Source organism: Vombatus ursinus, unplaced genomic scaffold (assembly GCF_900497805.2).
Source record: "Vombatus ursinus unplaced genomic scaffold, bare-nosed wombat genome assembly UNPS02014945.1, whole genome shotgun sequence".
Lineage (NCBI taxonomy): Eukaryota > Metazoa > Chordata > Mammalia > Diprotodontia > Vombatidae > Vombatus > Vombatus ursinus.
In genome coordinates this window covers 20,242,726-20,261,505 of record NW_020954723.1, presented here as the reverse complement: position 1 = coordinate 20,261,505, position 18,780 = coordinate 20,242,726, and the positions used below count along the sequence as shown (strand labels likewise).

The window sequence follows — 18,780 nt, the reverse complement described above, 5'->3', positions numbered from 1 at the left end:
TTCTATCCACTGTGTCACCTAGTTGCCCCTAGGTAACCCCATATAGGTTAACCTATTTCTTTTCTTAAAAGTCAAGGAAGTTATTCTTAAAACTTGACTGATGCAGGAAGCTAAGGCTCAGACTGAGGCAATGTTGATGTATCTTCCTGTAACTTTCTGGTCACTCTGGGGCATTAAAACCCCATAAAATATGGAGGCAGGACACTTTAGACTTTGCAGATGTACCAAGACCTCCTGGATCACCGTACTCTGGCTTGCTGACCCTATAGGTTTCTGTATGTCATCAAGGCTGGGTGAGGTGGGGGGAGGGAGACCCTGAGTCTACCCAGGCTAAGAGCAGTATCCTTGTTGAATACCCTTTCTGTGCTCCTTTTGTCAATTCTTGAACGACCTACGAGAGTCTCATTTTGTTCCAGCATCAAACCTAAACTAACAGGGAATGGGCCTGAGTTGGGCCTGCCCGCTGCATACCTATACCATGTTCATGGAATCATAGAATGGGAGAGACATTAGAAACTGTCTAATCCTATCCCCTTATTCTATAAATGAAGAAACAGAGGCTCAGAGAGGTTGAGTGATTTATTCAGTGGTGGGAGGACTGTGACCAGAAACCAGGAGTTTTGTTGACTCCTTATCAAGTGTGCTTTTTTTATTCAAATTGGTAAAGAAGATCTCTTTAGTAACTTCTCTACTTTTATAATGTCCTCTTTCCCTCACAAGTATCTCAGAGGGAGCAGAGGATGGGAGATCAAAGAACATCCTCTCTCCAGATAGAGAAACCAGGACATGGATAGAAGAGGTTTGGCTGAGGGTGTTAAGTGAGTCAAGGTTATGGATGAGAATCAAAATGGAGCCTCTTGGCTCTTAGCCCAGAGTTCTCTGTAAGACTGGGCTGAGCCTTGGAGCAGGGATGATGGGGCCACATGCATTCTCCAAGGCTGCTTCTTAGAGAAGGGAAATGATATATGTATTCTGTGTCTATGGCCTGAGATTTCAGAGTTTTACAGACTAGCGGAGCTATAATTCATCCTGTCTGATTATTATCCATGGCCACATGTACTATCATCACTTGATTATCACATTACTAAGGAGAGGGGTGCTCATATCATGAAACAATAGATAATGATAAATCATTCATATGATGAGATAATGCACAGTTCTGGATAATCCAGAAATAATTTTTCTTTTGCACATAAACCATGAAACATATAAACCCAGTTTAACAAACAAGCATTTATTTGTTGTTCAGTCATTTCAGTCTTGTCTGACTCTTTGTGACCCTATTTAGGGTTTTCTTGGCAAAGACTCTGAAGTGGTTTGCCATTTCCTTCTCCAGCTCATTTTACAGATGAAGAAACTGAGGCAAACAGGGTTAAATGACTTGCCCAGGGTCATATAGCTAGTAAGTGTCTGAGGCTGGATTTCAACTGAAGTCTTCCTGAATCCAAGCTCAGAACTCTATCCACTGTGCCACCGAGCCACCCAGCAATTATTTAGCACCTACAATTTACCAGCAACTGTGCTAAGCACAAGGGATGCAAAGACAAAAGTGAAACAATCCCTGCCCTCAAGGAACTTACATTCTAATGGAGTTTGAAACAACATGTACATGTTTACTTTTTTTATACACACATACATATGTAACATTCACATATACACATATAAACAGCAAGGAGGCACAGTGGATAGAGTATCAGGCTTGGAGTCAGGAAGATCTCAGTTCAAATGTGACCTCAGACACTTACTAGCTGTGTGATCCTGGGCAAGTCACTTAACCCTGTTTGCCTCAGTTTCCTCATCTGTAAAATGAGCTGGAAAAGGAAATGGTGAATAGAGCACTGGCCCTAGAGTCAGGAGGACCTGATGTCAAATCCAGCCTCAGACACATAACACTAGCTGTATGACCCTGGGCAAGTCACTTAACCTCATTGCCTAGCCAAAAAGAAAAGGAAATGGCAAACCACTCCAGACCACTCCAGGATCTTTACCAAGAAAACTCCAAAAGGGGTCACAAAGAGTCAGACACAACTTAAAAATGACTAAACAACAACAATGACAGAAATGCATATATTTATGTGTATAGAAAATGTATGTGTAGAATATATATACACAGAACATATATAGTGTATATACACACATATACACACATGTATTTATACACACACACACACACACACACACACACACACCCCCGCATACATACAAAGTGAGTCCAAGTTTTGGGGAAAAGAGCAGTAGTACCTAGGGGAATTAGGAAAGGCTTCATGTTGAAGATAGTGTTTATTGAGTCTTGAGGGATACCAGGGATTCCAAATGGGAGAATGCATTACCGGCATGGGTGACAGCCATTGCAAAGGCACATTGTAGCATCGTGTTTGAGGGACAGCAAACAGGTCAGTATGGTCAGATTATAGAGTTAATGGAGGGGAAGTCTTACCCAAGAACACTAGAAAGATAGGAAGGGGCCAGATTGTGAAACAATTTTAAATGCCAAACAGGAAGCTTTATGTTTGATCCTGAAGGCATCACTTTGGCTACATGAAGAGTGGAGGGGAGTCAGGAAAAGCTTGAGGCGAGATGGCCAACCAGGAGACATTGCGACAGTCTGTTGGAGGTGATAAGGGCCTGAATTAGAGGCTATGTGAGTGGAGAGAAGGGGACATGTACTAGAGATGTTGTGAAAATAGAAACAAGATTTGACAATGGATTGGAATGTGGGATGAGTGTGAGTGAAGGGGGCAAAAATGATACCAGGGTGTGAGCCTAGGTGAGTGGAAGGTGGTGCTTTTGGTACTAACAGGAAAATTCAATAGAGGAATGAGTTTTTGGAGAAAGATAATTCATGGTAAGTTTGAGTTGTCTGTGGGACATCCAGTTTGAAATGTTGGTGATGTGGGACTGGGGTTCAGGAGTCATCTATATACAGATGATAAAGAGCTGGCCCCTTCCTTTGTCTTTAGTCAGATGTCTTCCAGTAAGGAGCCCACGTGATTAGAAAGAGCCAGGGGATGCTGGGTGGCCACAGATAACATACCTGTGGGCCAAGGGGAGTTATTGATAATAATTCCTTTCTCTTGGAGTGTTTATTCAGCTTGAATTGGGTCACCCTTTCACTCCTTTCATCCTTCTTTCTACCTTCTGGACAGATCCAGGACCTATTTCAGAGTTTTGAGGACACCCCCCTCGGGGCTGCCTCCCTTGCCCAGGTCCACAAGGCTGTGCTGTATGATGGAAGAACTGTGGCAGTGAAGGTACAGCACCCAAAGGTACAAGCACAGAGCTCCAAGGACATTCTGCTGATGGAGGTGAGAATCATTTTTCTTCCTCCTTCCAGTCATATAGGTTTACTGGTAAATAAGATGTTAAGTGTTTTTTGTTTGTTTGTTTTTTATTTAATAGTATTTTTTCCAATTACATGTAAAAACAATTTTCAACATTCATTTTTTGAAAGATTAAATTCCAATTTTTTTTCCCTCCCTCCCTCCTCTCCCAGACAGCAAGCAATCTGATATAGGCTATACATGTGCAGCATGTATAACATATTTCAACATTATTCATGTTGTGTAAGAAGAAGCAAAACAAAAGGAAAAAACCATGAAAAAAAACAAAGTGAAAATAGTATGCTTTTATCTACATTCAGACTCCATCAGTTCTTTCTCTGGATGTGGATAGCATTTTCCATGAGTCTTTTAGAATTGTAATAAGATGTAAAGTTAACACCAATCACAGTCAGGGCCTGAAATAACAGGAAAGATGGAGGAAAGAAAGAAGGAAATTAAGGTTAGCTATAATAATTGGCCCTGCCCACAGATGGTGCCAAGGACTCTGGAGGTATATGCTAAAGCTCACACCTGGATTTGAGTAATACTTATTATACATCCAAAGAGGGTATTTACTTGAGTTGTAATAATTTATATTGTGAGTATGTTCTGGTAAAAAAAAAAAAGAAGCATAAATTGATATACTTAAAGAAATTATTATCAAAAGAAACCTTATTTAAAGAATCAGCCCTTAATTTATCTTTTTTGTCTACGTATGTATAATTCAGTTCAGTACAATAAACATTCATTAAAACACTTACCATGCCAAGGCAACGTTCCAGGAATGGGGAATGAAGACAATTCCCTCCCTCTTCTTCCCAAACCTAGTACTTTTCCCTCAAGAAGGTTATTTTAATCTGTCACATATCATAAACTCTCAGAATTTGAAAGGACCCTCAGAGATCACCTAATCCAACCTGTTCCCGATTAAGAATCCTTCCTGCACCATTCTTGATAAGTGGGCATCCACTATCCACTTGAAGACCTCTAGAAAGGAAGAACCCAATTCATCAAGCTACAAGCATTTTATTAATGCTTTAATTGAATTTTAATTTATTTAATTTTATTAATAATTAATATACTATTTATCTAAATGTATTTGCAAAATAAATAAATAAATGTATTATTTATTTTCATTTTATTTTACTTTAATTTTATTAATGACTACTATGCCAGGCACCTTGCTAAGTTAGCTAGATATACAAAACATAAGTATAAATAAGCAAAAAAAACCTGCTGCCCCCAAGGAGCTTATATTCTGATAGGAGAGACAATATGTACATAAATAGCACTATAGAAGATACCTATGAAGCAGATACAATGTAACTATGGAGAGGAAAGCCTTCTGTAGAAGGCAGCATTAGATTTTTTTAAAAATTCAAATTAATTTAAAATTATTTCACTTTTGTGAAGATACTCTTTCTATCCTACTTCTTCTCTATCTCCCCTCCACCCCATTCCCATCAAGAAGAGCAAACCTCCTGTTACAAACGTGGAATGAAGCAAACAAATTCTTACACTGGCCATGTCTCCTTCCCCTGACTCAAAAAGTTTCAATCTGCAAATCTTAGTCTGTTACCTCTTTATCAGGAAATGGGTAGCGTATTTCATCATGAGTCCTCTGGAATTATGATTGGTTGTATTTATCAGGATTCCTATGGTTTTTTTTTTAAGTTCTTTTCCTTGCAGTATTGTTGTTTTTGTATAAATTATTCTCCTGGTTATGCTCACTTCATTTTGCATCAGTTCATACGAGTCTTGCCAGGTTTCTCTGAAACCATCCCAGAAAGTGACATTGGAAGTGAGTCTTGAAGCAAGTCAGGATTCTAAGAGGCAAAGGTAAGGAAGGAGATTATTCAAGGCACAAGGAATGGGCATCATGGGTGAGGAATAGAATTAGGCCAGTATGGCTAGACCATAAAATGTGCAGAGGAGAGTAATATGAAAGAAGTTTGATAACATAGGAAGAGTCCAGGTTGTAAAGTCTTGGAGTCAGATTGAGCATGATTCATTCAGGGGATAGTAAGGAGACCCATCTAGCTAAAATAGAGGGCCTATATTTGGGAGTTGTAGATATTAAGGCTGATTGAATATACAAGGTTACACCATAAAAAAAATGTATCATCATCATAGCTAACAGATGCCTTTCACGACTATGGCCCGTGGGAATATTTTTAACCAAGCAAGGGATAAATTATAAAAGATAAAATAGATAATTTTAATTTTATGAAATTGAGAAACTTACTAGAGCAAAAGCAATGTAGCTAGGGTAAGAATGAATTGGGGAAAAAAATCCTTGGTTTAAATATCTCTGATAATGTAAGATATACAGGGAATTGACACAAACATAGAAGACCAAGAGCCATTTCCCAATGGATAAGAGGTCAAAACATATGAACAAAATTCTTAAAAGAAGAATGTAAACTATTACTAATCATATGAAAGATTTCTCCAAATCACTAATAATAAGGTGTCACAGGTGAAATTCTGAAAGACAAGATTTTGAGTATAATAAATTGATTTATTAATTAGACTAGCAAATAATCAATAAACCAAGGTCAGTGATCTCTCTCTCAGTGATCAGAGACCCCAAGCAAGTGTTCCAGACCACTTTAAATCCAGGTGTATTCCTTCTGACAGTACCTCCTTGAGACTTCCTCTGACAAACAAAAGGCATTCCTGATTGGTGGATATTTAATGAGGAAGTGGGCTAAGAGTTCTCAGCTCTTCCCAATTACTTCATCTTGGGGAGAGGAGAATAGCTGGAGAACCTGGCCTGGTCATGGGATTCAAGTAGCCTCCAGCAATCTGGGCTGGAAGAACCATCCTAATCAGAATCTTCCTGACTTAGTTTCCCCTTTGTAGTCCAGATACCCCCAACTTTGATTAAAAAACAAGGACGCAAAGGTTGCCCTTTGGTAGCTTGGATTTAGTTTACTCTGGCTTCTGTTTATGGGATAAACAAAGAGGCCCAGCCCAGGCCTTAAGAGGGCTGGAATGTGATGACATTCCTTAGCTAGAATGGGCCAGGAGAAGTTTCTCTTTAATTTAGCATTGAGATATGGCCTTTTGAACAGAGAAGGGAATATTACAAATTAATATTAATAATCAAATGATAGAACATTAAAATTAATTTTCCCTCAAAGAGAAATGCAAATCAGAACAGCTGAGATTTCACATCAAACCCAACATTTGGCAAAGGTGACAAAAGATGGAGAATAGTCATTGAGAAATGATCCTCTAATACATTGTTGGTGAAACTATTTTGGAAACATACTAAAAATATGACTAAAATGCCCATGCCCATAGAACTGGCTTTGGAGTAAGAGGAACTGGGTTCAAATTCTGTTTCTGCTACTTCTCCATGTGTGACCTTGGACAAGCCACTGTAGTCCCTGTCAAACTCAATTTTTCTCATCTGTAAAATGAAGTGATTGGACTAGCTGACCTCTCTGGGGTTGATAATGCTCCAAAGCAAGCTTTCTATTTGGGTCAAAGGGCATGGGCATTTCTCTCTCTCTCTCTGTCTTCCTCTGTCTTTCTCTGTCTCTGTCTCTGTCTTTCTCTGTCTCTGTCTCTTTCCTCTCTCCCTCTCCCTCCCTCTCTCTCTCTGTCTCTTTCTCTCTATTTCTGTCTTTCTTTCTGTTTCTCTGTCTCTCTCTCTCTCCTCTCTCTCTTTCTCTGTCTCTCTGCCCTTCTCTTAGCATAATTCCAAATTGCCTTCCCAAGTGGTTAACTTAATTCACAGTCCCAACAACAACATGTTTTATCTCTTCCAGCTCGAAGTCTATGGTTCCATGATGCATATATGCCAAAAAGGTCATTGAGCAAAAAAAGCACTTTTTGTGGTAGCAAAGAAATGGTAACAAAATGGTTGCCCATATGCTGGTGGAACATGAAAGTAATGGAATGTTATTGTACTGTAAGAAATGATGAATATGAAAAATGCAGAGAAGCATGGGAGGGTTTATATGATGAAGTCATACATTGTGAAGTAAGCAGAATTTTTAAAATATGCAGTGATTAAAGCAATGTAAACAAAAAAGTTAATGACAACAAACAAAACAAAACTATAGAATTATAATGACCAAGCCTGACTCTGGAGAAGAGTTGAAAAATCCACCTCTCTCCCTTCATTGCAGAGCTGGAGGAGTCATGAGTATGAAGTATTGTACTTACTCTCAGACATGTTTAATGGGTCAGTTCATTTTGCTGAAATACCTTTTTTTTCTTTTTAATATTTGTTACAAGGGATGGTTTGCTGGGTGGCTGAGGAAGGGCTGTATTTGGAAAAGAATGAGATATGAAAACAACGGCATCAATAAAAATGAGATTCAGAATAAAGAGGTTAAAAAAAGAAGAAGAAGACTATAAGTAAGGTTCGGTTAGGTAGACTGGGGCCAGAATGTGGAGAACATTAAGTGCCAGAGTGAGGAGTTCAGACTTTATTTTTCAGGCAGTGGGGAACCATTGAAGTTTTTTGGGTAGGGGAGGAACATGATGAAAGTGGTCCATTAAAATGATTAATGTGTCTGTGATATGTAAGATGGATTGCAGGGGGCAGACACTGGAAGCTGGAAGCCAATTAGGAAGCTATTTATTACTGTAGTTCAGGTACAAAGTGATGAGGGTCTGGACATAGGTGGTGACAAAGAAGATAGAGAAAAAGGAATAGTTTTGAGAGACATCTTGCAAGAAGAATTGATAGGACTTGTTGATTGATGACAGGGCATGAAGGAAAGGAAAGAGTCAGAGATGGATGACTTTGGTTCCTAAACCTGACTCATTGGAAGAACAGTAGCACCATTGACAGAAATATTTATCTACAAATCTGACTGACCCTGTGAGAGTCGGAGAGGAGGGGAAGATTCGGTGTGTCTGGGCTATGTTTACCAGTCCCTTGACCTCTTGGCTTTGTCACACTGCTTTGATAAGAAAGAATTTGACCAGAGATTCATAGCCTCTAGAATGTTGAAATTGGGAAAGGCCTTAGAGATCATTTAGTCTAATCCCTTTATTTTACCGATGAGGAGGTTGAGGTTCAGAGAGATTCCATCTGTGGACACTTAACTCATCAAATTATACTTTTTCTACATCTGCCCTGAATACTGGGTTCTTCCAAAGAAGGTATTTGGAGAGGAAGCCCTGCTCTTTACCACTGTGGTCTCTTTTGGAATCTGTAGACAATGACTTTGCAGATACTACTAGGTTACCAGCTTCCTTGGTAGGGGCAAGATAAGGTGGGCTAGGGATCGGGGGAAGATGGTGGGTTGAGGCTTGTCCCATACCAGCTGTCTTTTTCTAAGCTTTGGGTGTGGAAGGCAGAGGTTGTTTTTTTCCTGTATGCTTAAGCCCAGGGACTCCCTGAATAACAGACAGTTAAGGACAACAGCAATAATAGCAATAATAACTGTCTGGCGTCTCTTCTTCCCTGAGATAAGCATCAAAAACTTTGTCAGTCATTTCCCCAAGCGAGGTGTGTCTGGAGTACAGAGCAGTTCCTTGTCCCTAAGGCACAGCAGAAGCCGGGGCCAGCTGCCAGGCACCAGCACTCCTAACTACCCGGGAGGTGCGGATGAAAGGAGGACTGAGATGAGGATGAGGATGGAGGTCCTGACAGTGTCTCATACTGCTCATACTAAAGACATCTCCTCCCAACAGCTCTGTGAAGGGGAGGCAGTGTGGTACAGTTGGAGGGGTCACTGACTTGGGAGTCAGAACACCTGGATTCAAATTCTGCTTCTCGTGTTTCATTCCCTGGAAGAAATACAAACCAAGGGAAATAGTTAAATGTGGAAAAAAAACAAACCAAAAAACAAAAACAATCATCCGTAACTTAGTCAAGTTATTTTGCCTCTTAGCCTCAGTTCCTTCATCTATAAAATGAGGAAGTTGGATTAGTTGACCTTGAAAGTCCCTTCCAAACTCCTGGACCTTTGATTCTGTGAGCCTGTGAAGTGGATGTGCAAATATTGTCATCCCCATTTCGCAGATAAGGAAACTGAGGCTCAGAGAGATGAAGTGTTTATCCAGAATTACATAGTTATCAGGTCTTTGGGTCCTCAAACCCCTCCAAGACTCGTTTTGATATACTGCTCTGTCTTTTAATGGAGATGACCCATGATGCCTTACTGTTATCATCATGGGACAGTTACTTCCTCCCTGTAAACCAGGAGTTCTTAAACTTTTTTTGTCTTCTTTTAACTGAAGTGAAATGTGCCTCCCTATCAACCCTAGAAGAAAAGCAAGTTGATAGAAATTCATGGCATCAAGGTGTGAATAACAAGGGGTAGGATTCCCTAAGGAGATCAAAGAAAGAAAAGGACCAATTTGTAAATAAATATATATATATATATATAACATATATATATATATAACATATATATATATATATATATATATAGAGGCTCTTTTTTTGTGGTAGTGGCAAAGAATTAGAAACTAAGGAGATGGCCATCATTTGGGAAGTGGCTTAAAAAATTATGGATGTAATAGATACTATTGTGCTGTAAGAAATGCCTAAAAGAATGGTTTTAGAGAAACCTGGGAAGACTTGTATGAACTGATGTAAAGTGAGTAGAACAAGGAGAATAATATATATAATAACAATGTAAAGACAAGTAATTTTGATAGACTTAAGAATTCTGACCAATGCAATGACCATCATCACTGATGATGAACCCACCTCCTGGGAGATTCATGGTGCAGATGGATTCATGGTGCAGAATGAGGCATACATTTTTAGACCTAAACTGTGGGAATTTGTTTTGTTTGACCATGCGTATTTGTTACAAGGGTTTAATTTTTCTTTTAAATGGGGTTAGGGAAGAAGAAGAGAAAACAAATAGTTGTTAATTGAAAAATTGAATAAAATGAATGTAAAAAACAAACAAAAATAACAAGGGATAGGCTTAACCTGTTTACAAGATGTTGATATTTTAAAAGAGCTCCACTCATTTCTTTGTTTGGTAGAAAGACCTTTTTGAGCAATTCGGATGCTTGAAAGGTTGTTGAACTGTGTGGCATAAAGTCCCGGCCCTAGAATAGATATAGAGAGAATAGGGTCAAATGGAAAGCATCTCTTGGGCACATAGGCAGGTGCTTAATAGGTATTACTTGATGATGACTTTCCATGGACGAGAAGGGCAGTGAAAGATCATTTTTAAGGTTTTCTCATTTTATTTGATATATGTCCCTTTAAAACAGTGGTTATTAAGCTTTTTTGTCTGTCATGGAGACTTTTGGCAGTCCGGTGAAATTTATAAACTTCTCAGAATAATGTTTTTTAAATGCTTAAAATAAAATGCATAGGATACAAAGGAAGCCAATTATGTTGAAATACAGTTATAAAAATATTTTTTAAAACACATTCACAGAACCCAGGTTAATAATCCCTGCTTTAAATGTTCAAATTAAACTCTATTCCTGGATGTATTTTCAGGGGACCTTATTTATATCTAAATGAATAGCTACCCTATGGGGTGTCTAATTGGCCGGAAGCTAAGTCTTAGCCACTACTATCTCATCCACTCCTCTATAGCATTTCTGGACTTTGTGGTGTTTCCTGCTTGTGTAAGGTAGTATGAGACACAAACCCTTTACCATAGCCTTCAATCTTTCTCTTACATTTTTACTCTTGACCAGAGCTCCAAAACAGGTCTATCATAGTTATTCTTGAGCCATGGGCAGGATGGCTCCTTTGCATCCCAATTTCCTACTACTTTATTCAGGGAGGAAAGAAGGAAGGATTTATTAAGTGCCTATTATGTGCCAGGCATTGGTCTTTTCAACAACCCTGGGAGTTAGGTGCTGAGGAAACTGAGGCATACAGAGGTTAAGTGACTTGCCCAGCATCATACAGCTGGTAAATTATCTGAGGTAGAATTTGAACTCAGGTCTTCCATATTTTAGGCCCAGTTGCTCTATCCCCTAAGCCACCTAACTGCTTAGCGTTTATAAAGCACTTTAGGATTTGCAAGGCATTTTACAAATGTTATCTCATTTGATCCTCACAACCTTGTGAATTAGATGCTATAATTATCTGTATTTTACAGATGAAGAAACCGAGTCAGACAGAGGTTAAGTGACTTGTCCAGAGTCACACAGCTGATAAGGGGCAAAGTGGAATTTGAACTTAAATCTTCCTTGTTCCAGTGCAATGCTCTGGTACCTAGGTACTACTTAATATCACCTAAGCTGCTAATGACTAAGCACCCTTTCCCCAGAATTCTTAACTTATGGCAAAAAAACAAAACAAAACAAAAAAAAAAAAAGCACATTTGCTGTGGCTTTTCTATGACCCAACTTCCCATGTTGTTCCCAGAACTTATGACCCAAGAGTCATGATGCAGCCCTTCCTTAATTTTGTCAGGGTTGAAATTAAGTATCTCTAAAAGAATATAGAACCATGACAATCGTGCTTTCACCTTCTTGAAAAAGCATTTTTAGCTGATGGTTGTAATTTTGGTTGTAATATTATGATTGTAATTTTGTCCAGTGTCTAGATGGGTTGATAGGCAGTTGGTATTTTAAAAGAAGAGGTTTAAAAAAAAAAAAGGTAGTTGGGTCATATTTAAATTGATATATTTTTTAGTGACTAATTTTAGATTTGTGTGGGTCTTAATTATTGCTTGCTATTTGAATATATGTGTCTCCTGTGCTTAAATTTTTTCCATGGATCTTAATAGTAACTGACACATGGTTGGTGCTTAATAAATATTTCTTGATTGATTGAATGAAAAAAAGTTTCTCCATCCCTACTCTACACAAAGGATTTAGTGACAATATGAGGGTAAGAGTACTGAATCTGAGTCAGGAGACCTGGGTTTGAATCCTAGCTCCGATGCTTTTTGGCTGTGTGGCTGTGGGTTTAGGTTCCTCATTGGTAAAATGAATAACATCCCTAGTATCTACAACACAAGGTTATTTGAAGATTAAATCAGATAATTTATATAAAGTGGTTTATAAATTCTAAAGTACTATAGAAATTCAAGCTATTATTGTTATTGGATGATTCATCAACTAGCTTTTGAAATCACATCAGCAAGGAAGACTTAACTCCCCTGTCCTATCAGGAAGGTTTGATGGCCTTCTTTTTGAGAAGTTCTGCCATCTTGTCCCCCATCCAGGGCTTCAGAGGTAGAATGATTGAGTTTGATTATTCGGTTACAATCTGAATGAGTGATAATAAGTTTGACGGATAAGAGTGCAGTGGGGAGGAAGCATACTACAAAGGTGATATAGATGGTATATAAAGTTAGAGGAAGGGAATGTCATTATGGGACAGTGTTAATCAAGAAAGACTTTTGGAGGTGAGTCAAAGCAGCCCCACTGCACTGCATACTGTGCTGTGTTTATTAAATGCCTCTGGAATTGAATCGAAAGTTAGATGAGTATCTAAGTCAGACACTAGCAGGTATGGATTAGAGAACCAAAAGAGATAAAGGAAAGAGAATGAATGAGAAGTATAGCCTCCAGCTATATCTTCTTTGGAGAATGTCAGAACTGCTCCCAGGATCCTATACTCAATCTCCACCCATCAGGGATTATAGTATTGATAGGAGAGGAGATGGAGATCTCTTCATTCTGTCCTTCCTCGATTTTCACAGAGTGGTGCATTGATTTCTTCCTCTCACTGACATTCCATACACCATGGATATTTGGCCTTACACTGTAGTTTCTCAGACTTTTCTTATTTCAGAAGCATGTAATTTTTGAGCAAGGATAACTCATAAGTAGGGGGAAATGCATCGCAACAGACAGGAAGCTCTCATTCCCCAGTTGATAAATGGTTAAAGGATATGAACAGTCAGTTTTCAGAAGAAGTTAAAGCTATCAATAGTCATATGAAAAAATGCTCTAAGTCACTAATAATTAGAGAAGTGTAAATTAAAACAACTATGAGATATCACCTCACACCCATCATATTGACTAACAAGGCAGAAAAGGAAAATGACAAATGCTGGAGGGATGTGGAAAAATAGGGACACAAATGCACTGTTGGGAGAATTGTGAAATGATCTAACCATTCTGGAAAACAATTTGGAACTATGCCCAAAGGGCTATAAAACTGTGCAAAGCCTTTGACCCAGCAATACTGCTAATAGGTCTGCATCCCAAAGAGATCAAAGAAAAAGGGAAAAGACCCTACGTACACAAATATTTATAGCATCTCTTTTTGTGGTGGCAAAGAATTAGAAATTGAGGGGATGCCCATCAATTGGGGAATTGCTGAATAAGTTGTGGTATATGATTGTGATGGAATACTATTGTGCCTTAAGAAATGATGAGGGGAATGGTTTTAGAAAAACCTGGGAATATTTCTATGAATTGATGCAAAGTGAAGTGAGCAGAACCTCGAGGACATTGTACACAGTAACAGCAATATTGTACAATGATCAACTGTGAAAGACTTAGCTACTCTGACCAATATAGTGATCCCAGACAATTCTAAAGGACCCATGTTGAAAAATGCTATCCACATCCAGAGAAAGGGCCGATGAACTCTCAGTGCAAATTGAAGCATATTTTTCCCCCTTTTTTTTTTAGTATCTTTATTTTCTTTCCTTTTTTATTGCAACATGGCTAATATAGAAATATGTTTTGTATGACTTCACCTGTATAATGGGCATCATATTGCTTGCCCTCTCAATGGGTGGGGTAGTGGCTGAAGGGAGGGAGAAAATTTTGGAACTCAAAATTTTTAAATGAATGTAAAATAGAAAGAGTAAAGTATGACATACCAAGAAACAAAACAGAGAGGAGGCTCAGTTACCAGTGTATTCTGCCATTGTTATTAATAGGGATAGGGGATAGATTAAGTTAGAGTCAGCAAGATCTGGGCTCAAATCCTGTTAGGGATACTTATAGATAAGTGATTTAACCTGAGCCTCAGCTGCCCTATCTGTAAAGTGGAGCTCACATATACCTGCAATACTAGCTACATAGGGTAGTTGTGAGACATAAATGAGAGAGTTCATGTAAAGCACTTTCTGAATTTTAAAGCTTATATAAATATCAGTTGTTACTACTTATAAGATATGCAACCCTGGTCAAGTGTCTTTACCTCCTTGGGCCTCAGTTTCCTTATCTATACAATAATTGGACTGAGTTATATGATCTCTAAAGTCTTTCCCAGTTTTTTCAAAAGATGATTCTATGTTTTGTTTTTTTTTAAATAGACCTTGGTGAAAGATTTTGTTGTACAAAGTAAGAATTTTGGATGTGGCCTAAAATATAAAAAGAAATCTCTCTGGTACTTAAATCCCCACCTTTTTCTTTATTTTCCCAATGCTTTTCCCTTTGAGTATGATGAGTGAGTTATCCTATAGTTAAGTCCAGAGAGAGGGCAGGAATGGAAGAGAGAGCTCTCTTCCTGTTTGGGTGAGGACAGGCTGGCTAACAGTGACTCCTTGGATTTCAGGTGCTTGTTGGAGCTGTGAAGCAGCTGTTTCCTGAATTTGAGTTCATGTGGCTGGTGGATGAGGCGAAGAAGAACTTGCCTCTGGAGTTAGACTTCCTCAATGAAGGGAAAAATGCAGAGAAAGTGGCTGAAATGCTTAAACGCTTTGAGTTCTTAAAGGTAGGAATGAGGAAAAGGATGACTGCTAAGGGTGCTGGGTTCAAAGCACGGACATGGCTTCTCATTGTGAATTGGCTACTGCCATCCCCCTAGGAAGAGTCACTCACCCTGTCTTGGCCTCAGTTTTCCCATTTGCAAAATGGAGATAGTGTAACCTTGATGTATCCTTCTTCAGATAATGAATAAATTAATACTTGGGCAGCAGATCTGAATCCTTATAGAAAAGACTCTAAATCAGACATTCTTAGCCATTTTGTATCGTGGTCCTTTTCAGTAATCCTTGCTCAGAATGTCCCTTCTGCCTGAAATATATATATTTGTATATATATACATACATATATATATGTATATGTATATATATATATGTATACATATATATTTGGCCCTTTTCACTTGTCAAATCCCATATATTAAAGCTTATTTGGAATACCACCTTTTCCCCTCATCCCCTGGTCAGCAACAACCTTCCCCTTCAAACCTCACTTGGTTTTGAGTTACTCTATTACATTTATCACATAATATATTTTTTTGCAGATTAACTTTTTATTTTGATAAAATCAGAATAGGTAGCAATTCAGTTCTGGCATCTAAATTAGTATGATAAGCAGTTACTAAGTCTGTGGTAAAAAGGAGCAGCTAGGTGGTACAGTGGATAGAGTGCTGGAAGACTCAGCTTCCTGAGTTCAACTCTGGCTTCAGACACTTACTACCTGTGTGACCCTGAGCAAGTCACTTAACCCCGTTTGCTTCAGTTTCCTCACTTGTAAGATGAGCTGGAGAGGGAAATGGCAAACCACTCTAGTATCTTTGCCAAGAAAACCCCAAAAATGGGGTCATGAAGAGTCAAACACAACTGAAATGACTAAACAACAACAATGTGTAAGGCACTGTACTATCCCCCGGGGGCACAAAGACAAAAATGAAATAATCCTTCACCTCTAAGAGTTTATATTCTCCTGGGGTGTGTGAGGAAGAGGGATGACTGGGAAAGTTCTCAGGCAGAAGTTGGGATTTAACCTGAGTCTTAAAGGAAGCCATTATTGTAATTATTAGCTTGGACAATTCAACTCAAGGAAATGAAGAAAGATCTGTTTTGCTCTGGACCGAGCTAACCAAAAACTACTTTATGAGAAGTGCCCTCTTTATTTCTCACCAAGACCATTCCGAAGAGATGAGAATGGTCCAAGAGGCATCTACCCTTGCTGCACAAAAAGCCTGTGGGTTTGCCAAAGAGCTGAAAAAGCCAGACCCACAGTCATTATCGTTGTCTGGGAGGAGAAGCAAAACTAATTACCCACAAGCTGAATTCTGCTTTTGTCTTGGGGTTGTGCGTACATTTTGGAAGAAACAGGAAAGTACTTCTACCACGGAAGAATTCAGATTGCTGTGTGTGCTCTGGGCTCAGTATGTCCAGATGTCCTCTCTCCGGTGGATTGGTAACCACCAGTCTGTTTGGCTGGCCTTCCTTTGGCTGCTTGTGTGGATAGAAATATTAGAGTTCTTCCACTCCATCCCAATCCAGACAATTGGACAGAACCCCTGGGGAGCACCCCTGAAATCACCACAGGTCAGCTAAAAACTGGTTTCCACAAAAACACACACCTTGGAGCAAGCAGGGTGCCCATCAGAGCTGTTACTAGGAGACTGACAAGTAGAACCCTCTACTGTCCCCATGGAAACAGCCAATCACATAGCAGCTGGGGCCAAAAAGCCATAACTGTACTGATGATGTAATTATAATAATAGTACTGCTTAAGGGGAAAAAACCAAGGATGCCAAATGGATAAATAATTAATCTACTGACTTAAACTGTGGCTTCCCAAACATGCACACAACCCCAAAGATGATAGTGGAATTCAGCTCCTGAGTAATTAATTTTGCCTAAGCACATAACAAGTGGGAAGTGAATTTTGTGCTGTGAACCCAGTTGAGCTCTTAAAGCTGGAGATAAATTGTTTTTATATACTGGCATCTCATTGAAACATCTGTGAGTAATTAAGCCTCAGCAAAGAGTTTACCTCTCGGTGTGTGAGGCATCTTCTCATGCTTATGTTGGGCTTAATAAGTGCCTTAGTTCAGTGCAATAAATCTCAGAGTTACACACACCTTCCAAATACAGGGATGGTACAAGGGGCAGGGAGCTTAAGGGGAAGCTGAGTGGGATGGTTACAACCTGGGCAGTTAATGTGGATCTGGTCTACGATGGGCTACTACAATTTGAGACTGGCAGAAGATGATGGCTAGAGAATTGGGGGCCAAGTTGGGAGATAAGAAGCCTTCTCATAGCTCTAGAATATGGACAGAATAAGAGATGTGTCAGGGAGAAGCCAGGGTGAGCACTCTATGGGGAGAGAGGGAGGGGAGTGTCCTTAATTAAAAGGTAATTACTGGCAAATATCTGGATTTTCAGAATATTGTTTATAGCAAATTTTTGTCAGTTTCTCAAAGAGATTTCAGTAATCTCCAGAGAATTCTTTAAATTAATTTTAATTCACGTTAATTTAACAACAACGAAAATCAATAGAAGCCAGAAGGTATTTTTGAAAGAAGGACAACTGCAGGGAAGTAAATGAAAAAATGATGAGGATTATAGCTCTCAAAAAGTTGAAAATCACTGGTCTGTGTTATGGGACTGGACATTTTAGAAAGCGCTAGATATTTCATGTTTCTCTCTTTGTTAAGAGGGCAGATCTTCAGTGGAGAGTACCAGACTCTTTGAAAGTGAATTTCCAAAAAGGCCTTTGAGGGCATGCTAATTCACTGCAAATTTGTAGCCATCTCCATCCAAATGTTCATATGGACTATTTGTGTCCAACCTGTGGTGAAGCCTTCTGAGCTCCTATTGGTCTGATCAGCCAGTCAGACACACTGTACCGTGATTCCCACATAGTGATGTCATTTTGTTCCTCTTCAAGAATTAAGGGGGTGGGGGTGGGGCAGCTAGGTGGCACAGTGGATAGAGCACCGACCCTGGATCAGGAGAACCTGAGTTCAAATCTGGCCTCAGACACATGATACTTACTAGCTGTGTGACCCTAGGCAAGTCACTTGACCCCAATTGCCTCGCCAAATTAAAAAAAAAAAAAGGAAGGAATGTATATGTATAGCCCATATCAGATTGCACACCATCTTGGGGAGGGAGGTGGGAAGGGAGTGGGAGAGAAATTTAAAACTCAAAAGCTTATGGAAGTGATTGTTGATAAATCAAAATAAATTAATAAAAAAAAAAAGGAGTGAAGGACAACCACAAATTCACTACTGTTGGAGCTGTGAATTGGTTCAATCATCTTGGGAAGTTATTTCTAATTATATAAGAAAAGTTACAAAATTGTTCCTACTCATTTATTTCATGATCCTTTTACTGGATTGTACCTCAAGGAGGTTATTGACAGACAGACAAGATCCATCTGCACAATAATATTCATTAATAACAACTTGATTTGTAGTAGCAAAAAGTTGGAGACAAACTATATGCCCAACACTTAAAGCAAAGTTTCTTAATCTGAGTCCACAGACCTGAAGGGGGCTGTGAATAGATTTCAGGGAGTCTCTAAACTTGGATATAAAAAAATTCATTTTTATTTTCAGTGTAATTGATTTCCTTTAGATGTTTTATATGCTTTCACATGTATAATTGATATTACATTACATATTACACCTTCTCAATAAGTGAGGGGAGTGGGAGGAAGGGAGAGGATTCAGAACTCAAATTTTAAAAAGAAAAATGTTAAAAATTAATAAATAATTTTTAATTAGAAAAGCCTATAATTGGTTTCCTTTGTAAGCCTATGTTTTATATACTATTCATTAAGAGTATTATTCAAATCCCGCCTCAGACACTTGACACTTACTAGCTGTGTGACCCTGGGCAAGTCACTT

General features: G+C 38.9%; 1 protein-coding gene across 7 annotated transcripts in view; it reads left to right on the top strand.

Annotated features, from left to right (window-relative positions):
• Nucleotides 1-18,780, top strand: part of ADCK1 (aarF domain containing kinase 1) — a 209,011-nt gene that overhangs the window by 150,319 nt on the left and 39,912 nt on the right. For 6 of the 7 annotated variants that reach the window (XM_027844713.1, XM_027844714.1, XM_027844712.1 and 3 more), the window contains 2 exons: nucleotides 3,147-3,305; nucleotides 14,743-14,901. In XM_027844713.1, coding sequence (XP_027700514.1) covers nucleotides 3,147-3,305; nucleotides 14,743-14,901 — 318 coding nt within the window. The remainder of the gene's footprint in view (nucleotides 1-3,146; nucleotides 3,306-14,742; nucleotides 14,902-18,780) is intronic. The other variant, XM_027844715.1, reaches the window with a different exon arrangement.